Below are 9,843 nucleotides of genomic sequence, written 5' to 3' on the forward strand. Positions count from 1 at the left end.
GCCAAACTAGACAAAAAAAATACATAAATAAAAAAGACACGACTTATTCTCCAAAAGATACGATGATTGATTTTGTTTGGTTTTTGCTTTGTGTGTTTGTTGTTTCTACCAAGTTTGGTGGAAATGTTCCAAAGCGACACAAAAGATGAAGAATTAACAGATTTAGTGAATTGAAGTGACACAAAGAGTTCATTTGTTAGCTTATTCTTTATGTTATAGATAATTTTTCATATGTTGTGTTCACTAATATACTAAATGTTTCATGAAGCTAAATAAGTATCAATGTGTTACGTGCATATATATTTAATCTATTATTGTTAATTATTTCACTATGACATTTGCCTTTCAAGATTAAATGTTTGTTCTTGTTCTGGTATTTTGTTACATAGATTTCTCCAAAAAGTGTGACTTCTATGCTATTTTTGCATCTTTATTGAGCATTTTTTTGCTGCTGTGACTTTTACTCCAGAGTAACTTATAAAGCAAAAAAATAAGGTGCATAAATAAATTATTGTTCCAAAAACTGAACTCATGCACTGCCTGGTTTATACAAATCTTTTTTTTTTAATTAGAAACGCTTTTCTTTTTTTAGTTTAATAGAACTTAAATTCACTTTTTTGGGGAACATGTCATGGTAAACCTCCATCAATGCAGCCAACCTACTACTCCAAGCTTCATTTTGACCATTCAGGGTCCAATATATATATAAAAAAATAAATGACTTGTCCTGTGCATCAGTTTCTATTATTTTAGCTCAATAAAGGACAAAACCCAAGTCACTAAAGAGTCAAAATTAAACATTTCTTTTTCAAAAAGCTCTAAAAAGATGTCTTTTATTTTGTAACAGTGGATGCATCTAAAGAAATCCCAACGATCTTTTGTGAAACATAAATCTCTTGTACTGATCGTCTGGTATAATTCCTGGAACTGAAAGTAAAGAAAAATCGAGCAAACTTTCTTTCAAAGACATGTGAAAGTTTGGAATTCAAGATCACGAGATCTGAGTGAGAAAAGTCATGGAAGCAGTCGTGAACTGAAGGCAGAGCTGTGCGTGTCTTATCACTCCTCATCTCTCTGCTGTTTACCTGAGCGTCCATCTCTTGTCGTTTGATCTGAGTGAGAGTCATGCTGGAAAAATCCATTGTTTCTACCACAAAAAAGAAGAAAAAAAACTTTTGTGAATGTTTTTTTTAATATAAATTACCATCATTTTACTGGTTTTCTATGTACAACATTTGAAAATTGTAAGAACATAAATCTAAAAGAATTTACACACATAAAAGGAAGGATCGTCCTTCAGTGGCGTGCTCACCTGTATCCTCAATCTGGGACTTCCCAGACTTTGTGGAAGCCACCACAGCGGCTGTGGCCTGCGTGACGCCCCGGGACGCTTGCTGCAAGCGCTGCAGATTGCCGCTGTCCTTGTCTGCTTTTACCTTGAGAAGATAAAAAGCAAAACGATAAAATCTTTAGCAGAAAAAAAATCTTTTCTGAGACCTATTGGTGCAAAGACATTCTGGAAACGGGGGCTCACCTTGGAGGCAGCAACAAGCTGCGCTGTGCTGGCTGCTATCTCATGCGAGCACACCATCAGCTCCTCAAACTTCCCTTTGCCCTGCACCACCAGGTCAGCCGCATCACTGCAACACAAACAAAAAAAAAGATTTTTAAATCTGTTTTAGTGATTTAAGAAAAACTATAGATCTTTTTTTCTTTCTCATACTCACACCAAGACTGTGGCGCCCCATCCTACCGCTTTGGAGGCAGAGATCAGGCCCTCTGTCCAGCGGGAGTTCTTAGCATAAAATTCCTTCATAGAGGCTGCCCCCTAGTGGCCACAATTACATGTAATTACTGCAGGTTTTGTAACAAATTAGTAACATTTTTTTCTTCTTTTGGGGTCTTTAACAAAATATTTCCTTCAATTTTGCTGTAAAAAAGCTTAAATTCCTCCAACAGATCTTTTCAAAATGATGAGCTCACCCTGCCACTCTCCACGATGTCCCTCTGAAGATCTTTGGAGGACAAAACAAGAGCTTTGATGGCCTCCATCAGCTCAGTACAGGAGGCCAGGATCCTGCAGGGGGCGCCAAACAACCGCAAGCAGAGAGTCAGACAGTGATTGTGGTCCTGTCATTTCTTCACACATATATTTCACAGGTTTATCTGATACAAGTCTGTGTAGTGATGAGCCACAAAGCTATGAAAGTAGCCTGAGACAGTGAAGACAGCCAGAATTTTGAAGAACATGACCCCCGATGATGAAACTCTTTTCTGTTCAAGTTTTTATGAGAGTTTAATAAACTTTTTACACTTAGTGTGTGTGCAAACATGACACAGAGCTGGAGTTAAGAGTCTCTTCCTGCTTATATTCAACTCAACACAATAACGCAGCATTAGAGTGACAATAACCACAGAAACGAGCAGCTCAACTGCAGTTCTATTCATAAAGAATCTTCCTGTTGGGCTTTTGCAGGCGATTGTGTTTGGTAGACATGCTTCAAAGCCTCGCTCAGAGGCAGGCCTTCTCACAGTGTCGTGCATGATGTTGCATTTTCCCACGCTGCTTATCAAAGATGGAAGTGGACACTGTTTGGCAGCAGTCCTGACAGCTCTGACTTCATATTTTTAAGAACATGTAATGCAAAAAAAAAAAAAAACTGTTTTCCTCACAAAAGTTTTATAAAAACTCCAGCTCTGAGTTAAAGTTTACCTCTCGTTGACTTCCATCTTCACCCCCGTATCGACCGCTCGAGATTTGTTCAACATTTCCTGTTGGGACACAGAGGAAGGGGGAACAGTGGCGTTTGAGAGGTGAATATAAACATGACAGGGGTGGGAATAAAGAAGTGTGTTTCCTCTCACTCCTTTTTAAGCAATTAATTAAAGTGTTTTGGAAAAACTGGATGTTTAATGGCTTAAATGCACTGTATGTATAAGTGCTAATATGTCTTTGTGACTAAAAGTATTTATAGTTGAATTATTTACATGTGTATGTAGTTGTATGCATATGTTTCTGTATTTTCAAATCAATTTACAGCAAATTGTGCTTATCTATATAAAGACATACATTTATGTTGTCTTCTTTAGTTGTAATACTTGAATTAAACCATTTCCAAACCCAAATATGACAATCATTCCCTCAACTTCACACATGGGGGGCTCAGTAATTCACCTCTATCCTGGCTGCCGCCGACTCGACCGCAGTGGAAGTGGCAGCCATTTCCTGCTCCACAAGATCTCCCAGCTCCCCCTGCTGCAGCTCCAAACCCCGAGGGCGCAGTTTCTGGAACAATGGTTGAGGGGAGGGGGGCGTCAGCATCATGGAGCACGAGGGGTAAATGCATGTTTGGGGTAGAAGTACGGACCTCTGCTGTTGCCAGGATGGCCTCCAGAGCTGCTCTTAGCTTGGCGCTGTCCGCTGCTGCCAGGTGGTCCTGTTGCTTCATCTGTCCCAGCATGAGCAGAACTTCAGCGCCGCACGTCTTCACGGTCTCCAAAAGGGCTGACAGAAGAAGGATGTGGAAGATAAATAAAATGCAGCAAAACAGCTCATCCTGTAGAGCTCATGTTCTGACGCTGCTACTGCAGAGCTAAACATGATGTCAGCTTGTGTACAGTAAAGGCATTCATCACTTCCACCTGTAGAGGGGGAGTTGATAAATACGGGTTTTCGGTTTGTCCGGTCGTAGAAAGGATCTTAATGTCCAATTTATCCCTCAGTGATTGGCCATCGCATCATTCATATCATGTTCCTACTACAATTGTGTTGTATAGGTAATACATTTTATTTAAAGCGCCTTTCAGAGCTCTTAAGGACACTGTCCAGTTAAAAGCACAAATAAAAACATACATTTAAATAAAGTAAAATTAAAATGAAGTAGCAGAGATGGGTGTATAAAACTATGAATTAGTTTTGATTTAAAGATGGAAAAACTTTAGTTCATCCTAATAATGGCGAGTTTTGGTTGCGACTTACCGCAAAAAATGCAACAAACTTGTGAGCAGCGTCTATACTTTTCAAGCCTGATGTCTCCAGCATTTCAGTGGTTTGGTACTTTATTTTTTCAAATGGAACAGTTTTTTTGAAGAAGCTTACATCTATGTGTATAAATACATTTGTGGTTATTTATTGGTGCAGAAAAAACAAGGTAGGCTCTCTATCTTGTTTTATTGTGAATTTAAAATATATATATAGTTAAAAAAAAGTTACATTTGAAATGATTTTCCATCTCCACCATATATTACTTGAATATTGGTGAAGTTAGAGTTGCATTAGAAAACAATATGCAGTAAAAGGTTGTATTTTTTTTTTTTTTTTTAAAACACGTGAACGAACATTTTCACTCTACAAGGACTCACCGGAGAGCTCTACCACCTTAAAACTTTGCACATGCCCCTTCAAGATTGGTCGTTTTTTTGTCCGCAGACAGCCCTTATCCACCCATAAGGACAGCCGTTACTAAGGCAAAAAGAAGCGACTGTGCGCCACCTGTAGGCGGACGCTCCGCCTTCAGATGTTTCACGGGTCAATGCAGAGCTCTGTCTAACGGTCTCCAGCCTCACAAACGCTTCATTTAAAATGCAGCCCTAACATAATTGTTTTTTGTCTGTCTGCCACATATGTGGACATGTTCCGACTCGTTTCATTTATCCAGAGGGAGGGGACAGAACAACACTTGTGTGAGTGAGTAGTCAGTAACTTTGTTCTCTGTGTTTCTCCTGCTTTGGCTCCATAACAGCACTGAGGGAAAGAATGGAAGCTATTTGTGGTTCCCATGGTGGAGCGTGACGATTATCCATGTAAGGGCAAAGACTGGGCTGGTTAAGAGGACATGTTTATGGATGCATTTAAAGACGTTTACACGCAAATGCTTCAAAGTGTTGACATGAAATCTGGTTTTACTGCAGAGCAGCCGCACGTGAAAGCCCAGCGGCGCTCCCAACAAACCCCCGTCAGACAGAAACGGTGGAGGAAGGTGTGGAAATAGAAATAGAAACGAGTGAGAAAAGAAAATTCCATGTTACTGGGTGACTGGCAGAAATGCATCATGGGATTTCAGCAGAAAAACTTTGATTAGGGTCTCTGAGTTTTTTTTTTTCTACTATACAATTTACTCGATACCTATCCTTATAGTACAACCTCAACATCTTTTTTACAGATATATTTTTGATTAATTAAAATGAACAAATGTAACAAACAGATTCACATTTAACACTTAAACAGAGCACTTCTGTGAAAAAAACTTTGAGTAAAATAATGAAACTATCAACTAGAAAACATAGTTTTGGTAAAATAGTTGATGGGTAAATTTGGTGACTCTAGCTTTAGCATCTTCATAACTATTGAAGATCAAATGTGATTCCTATCTGTATCACTCACCATCAGATTTCTCCACTGGCACCATGTGTGAGGTGGCGCTGCCCTGGACAATGGTGTCGCCCACCAGGTGGCCACTCCGGGTAACTGCTCGCACTAGTTCCAACACAGCTGCAGGCGTAAAGAGCAAAACTGAACTCTTGAGCAGTTCCACCATTTTGCTGCTGCTCTGTGTTTTTGATGTTTGCTTTCTCACCTGAGTTGTCATCCATGAAGGTCTTTATGGAAGAATTTAAATGGTCCAATGAATCCAAAGAGGCCTGACACCTCGATGCAAGGTAGTCTGCAGAACAGATGTGCATGTGAGAGCGTGCACCAAACATTGGTGTGGAACGGGTCGGTATTGGCCTCCCACCTGCAGAGCTGGTGCAGCTGATGTGAGCCGGGTCGTCTATCTGAGACAGGGAGTCCTGGATGATCTTCTCTGCCTCCTCCACGGCGCCTCGCAAGCTTGACCAGCGAGCCGCCACCAGCTGGCTCTCCAGCGCCTGCTCCCTGCTTTCCTGTGCACATGAACTTTTTCCATCAGGCACAAACGTGGGCGCTTGCTAAACGAGTCTTCCTCCAGCGCCTTCTGTCTGTCCGGAGAGTGTCTGACCTTCTCGTTGAGCTGATTCTGGAGGGCCTCGGCGGCTTTCACCCCGCTCTCCCTCTCTGTCGCCAGCGAGCTCTGGGCTCGCTGCAGCTCCTCTCTCTGGGCCTCCAGCTCTGCCTCCACCTTCGACATCGACTGCACCAGCTCGGCTTTCTCTGACTCCAGGGCCGCCATCTGAGAGCTGAGCGTTTCAGTGGACTGCACAGGAAACAACATTTGTTAGAACAGGAGAATCAAAGACTAAACTAGAGAGCAGAGGAACTTTTGAAAGCTTCAGTGATGCACCAGCTGCAGCAGGTGTATGAGGGACTGACCGGTGGAGGAAAATATGCAAATGGTAAGTAATACAATGCATAGTTTCAGAGGGAAAGTTCAGCTCTTACTGCTCATTTTTGACCAGGAAATTGAGTATCAAAGAAGAAAGTCTGCAGGAGTTTCCTAGATCAACGTTTTGCAAGAAGTACAGGCCAGCGCAATAAAAAACAACATTCTGGCTTTTGACTGGAACTTGTTTTTTGGGTGTCAAATATCCCTTTTTAACCCTTTAACCTCAAAGTTTCCATTTTAGCTAATGTGTTCCTACCATAATTCTTCAACTGTTGGCTGAAATAACGCAATTCCAGTGGATTCTGACACGGAAAATAGCAGCCTTACGCTGATGTGCAACACTTCACAGTAGAGAAATGTTTGTGTTTTCCTTCAGAATCAGCTGATTCACGTTCATCGCTGAACGGTAGAATAGTCAGGGTAAGTCAAACAACCTGTGCTATTTAGCTGTCGACTGTAACGTCTATGCCTGCATGATCTGATGACGGGATGTTCTGAAAGGGAAGTATCACCTTTGACATGAGCATGTGAGATTTTCCTGCTTCTGGGGGTTGACTTTTAGTCAGGTTTTTAAGCAAACACCTTCTGGTATAGCTACAAACATCAAATTCTTCAAGACTGCTTGACTCACAGCTACAGTTACACAAACAGGAACACAAATGGGTACGACTGCATCTCCTGTGTGAAAATCAATGTTTTCCATCATAGATTGTCTGGAAATTAACTAGTCAGAGTTTTAAAAAACCTACGGCTTTTTAAGACGGATAATCAGTCTTTAGGATTAAAAGATGAACAGTGATGACGATGAGGAGAACAGACGGTTTTAAAGAACTCAACCCAATAGATTTAAAATCAAAGTAATTTTTTTCATGAGACCTGCTTAGATGAGGCCATGGAGGACTTCAAGGTTTCCAGCTCTTCCCGGGTGGACACCAGCTCATTCTGGAGGTCTTCCAGCTGCCGTTGCTGCTCTCTTTCCTTAAAAACGTGACAACATGGCGTTCATTCTCCTCGCTGCTCCACTGCAGACGCCACAGCAGTCAAAGACTCATCCCGTCCTCACCTGCCTGTCTGTCACATCCTGTGCTGCCTTCACCTTCTCCTGCATCTCCTTCCTCACCACCTCCACTTCATCCTGTGCGGCCTGAGCGACGGTCATCTGCCGGGTCACCTCTGCGTTCTAGGACAAACGCAGAGAAACACTCAACAGAAAGCTTGCGATGGGGGTGTGACCTCGTGTTGAGGAGCAGAAGGGTCTCCTGAAGGTGAAAAGGTGGGTTCCTCGGACCTTCCTCAGCAGGTCTGCGTGACTCTGAACCAGCTCTGTGTACTTCTCCTTCAGTTTGGTGTAGCGCTGCTCGTTGGCCTGAGCCTTTTCTGGTAAACACAGATAAAAACGCGTTTGGAACTCATTTTAGTAGCTTTCCTTTGATGACTTTTTTGTTTTTATTCAAGCTTGATATGAATTCAATTTTTTCCCCCAGAAACTTGAATAGTGGTTGTCGACAAAATCAAAGAAATTAACATCGAGACAGATCAAGTCAAAGTGGCCTTACTCTCAATCTCAGTCAGACTCCTCTGCTCCTTCTCCGTGTCCTCTCGGACCCTCCGCAGGTCGTCCAGCTCTGCTTTCAGGAACTCGCTCTCTCCGACAGCTTGCATCCTCAGGTGGCTCTGCTCGGCGAGCTCTGCCTCCAGCTCACTGACGCGCCCCCTCAGGGCTTGACAAAGGCGTCCACTCTGGTGGAAGATCACAAAAAAAAGCCTGCTTTGTTGATGCTGTCTGGAAGAGCCCTTCAGAGGCTTCCTCTCCCGTATTTACCTCCAGCCGGAATGACTCCAGCTCCTCCTTCAGAGCCTGGATCTCCCTGGTCAGCTGCTCGATCAGTCGGTCTCTGGTGTGCAGACAGACAGACATCAATAATTTGTCACAACTGCAAACTTCTGGATCACAACTGCTCAACTTTTGTCAAGAAAAAATAACTGTAATTTTGGGTCCCTGTCTTCACAATTCAAAATAAATTAAAGCTGCATTGTATGGCCGTCGGGAGGAGGACGTGATGCATAAATCATCATCAAAAACCTCCATTCGAGACATCAAGGTTGTGTCCAAATAGATCCTTTTCACGTGATGTAACACATCGCCGGATGTGTGATAAATCGCTTACGGCTCACATTGTTGAGAATGGGAAAGTCGACTGCTGAACTCTTTTAAAGAAATTTTGCTTAAATAATAATGAGCAACCTAACCAATTTTACCTGAAATGTGTACGATATTTGTTTTACAAATGTCATACCTGGTTGTATTGGTTTAGATCGTTCACAAATCACAGAGCAAGAGTCAGGAATCCTTCTTCAGTGCTTGCAGGAGGCAGCAGCTCCAGCTTAAACGAGTCTTGGATTATTTCTCTCTGACAACCCGGTTAAAGTTAGGATACAAGTACTTCATTGAATGCTGTTTTTTTTATTATGAAGGTAATTATTATTTTTTTCATAAATCTGTGCTAATTCTAATGCTAGCATTAGCTTTGGCTATGAGACGTAGAGCTGCAGAAGATCTTTTCTCACCAGTTAAATGTTTCCTAAATTTCCTTGCTCGCAAAATCCTTGTAAACAGAGCGTATCTTTTTGAACGTAATGTTATAAAATACGTTTGTTTTTTTTTTTACTTGTAGCTCTTATTTTGAAAGCTCAAAACTTCGAGGCTCGATAACATTTTCATTGAGCCAAACCATTCCTGTTTTTATAATTATCCCCTAAAATATTCAGTAGAACAAGTAAATTTAGCCCGGTAAGTGATTAAAATCCGTGCAGACATGTAGCGATGTGTGTCTTTGCTGTAGGTATTAAATGTGGCCAACAAGAATTTCTATCGGCTTTTGTGCTGATCGCACATAAAATACGTGGAAATAACATCAGCAAAAATAGAACCAGTTAGAATAATATCTGCTCAAATGAAATGTTATTTTCAATAAAACATCCAATATTGGAGGATTATTTAGCATTTGTATTTTGATTTGAGAACGATCTGAGAAAGGAAATGAAAATACAGTTCGGCAGGACATTTATCAAATAAATATTGTACGTTTTTCTTTTGAAAGTGGTAAGGTTACCTTTTAATATTTATGTAAAATTGTGTTAAACCGCTTTTAGTTCTTCGGTTTACCGGTGTAGGTAGCAGATGTGCTCGGCCTGTCAGATCTTTTAACCGGAAGTTACGTATCCCGCTGACGGCCCTGTCGCCGTTTTGTGGGAAAAAGGTCTATTCCCACCCTAACCCAAAACTACTAAAAAACTAAGGCAATTCGGACACTATGCTCACTACCTTTCTTTCGTTTTTTCCAAACGCCGGATATGACGTCACCGATTTCACAAAGTCAAAATCGAATCAATACATACATTACACACATTTATGTATGACTCCACTGTGTGTTGTGATGGTGAAAACTTGGATGGTTTATTCAAAAATTACATTTAAACAAGCTTTTTTGTTCAATGCATTGTGGTCTATATTAGCTAATCTAGTGAGCATCGATGCATG

General features: G+C 41.4%; 1 protein-coding gene across 2 annotated transcripts in view; it reads right to left on the reverse strand.

Moving 5' to 3' along the window:
- hip1 (huntingtin interacting protein 1) overlaps positions 1 to 9,843 on the reverse strand; it is a 59,651-nt gene that overhangs the window by 2,161 nt on the left and 47,647 nt on the right. For both annotated transcript variants that reach the window (XM_024276994.2, XM_024276995.2), the window contains exons 13-29: positions 8,125 to 8,197; positions 7,859 to 8,042; positions 7,591 to 7,679; positions 7,366 to 7,482; positions 7,179 to 7,280; positions 5,979 to 6,173; positions 5,736 to 5,883; positions 5,577 to 5,663; positions 5,384 to 5,491; positions 3,369 to 3,505; positions 3,176 to 3,286; positions 2,714 to 2,772; positions 1,984 to 2,077; positions 1,728 to 1,828; positions 1,535 to 1,640; positions 1,313 to 1,436; positions 1,086 to 1,147 (exon numbers count right to left, since the gene is read on the reverse strand). In XM_024276994.2, the coding sequence (XP_024132762.1) occupies positions 1,086 to 1,147; positions 1,313 to 1,436; positions 1,535 to 1,640; positions 1,728 to 1,828; positions 1,984 to 2,077; positions 2,714 to 2,772; positions 3,176 to 3,286; positions 3,369 to 3,505; positions 5,384 to 5,491; positions 5,577 to 5,663; positions 5,736 to 5,883; positions 5,979 to 6,173; positions 7,179 to 7,280; positions 7,366 to 7,482; positions 7,591 to 7,679; positions 7,859 to 8,042; positions 8,125 to 8,197 (1,897 nt within the window). The remainder of the gene's footprint in view (positions 1 to 1,085; positions 1,148 to 1,312; positions 1,437 to 1,534; positions 1,641 to 1,727; positions 1,829 to 1,983; positions 2,078 to 2,713; positions 2,773 to 3,175; positions 3,287 to 3,368; positions 3,506 to 5,383; positions 5,492 to 5,576; positions 5,664 to 5,735; positions 5,884 to 5,978; positions 6,174 to 7,178; positions 7,281 to 7,365; positions 7,483 to 7,590; positions 7,680 to 7,858; positions 8,043 to 8,124; positions 8,198 to 9,843) is intronic.

The sequence above is a fragment of the Oryzias melastigma genome, linkage group LG13 (genome assembly GCF_002922805.2).
Source record: "Oryzias melastigma strain HK-1 linkage group LG13, ASM292280v2, whole genome shotgun sequence".
Lineage (NCBI taxonomy): Eukaryota > Metazoa > Chordata > Actinopteri > Beloniformes > Adrianichthyidae > Oryzias > Oryzias melastigma.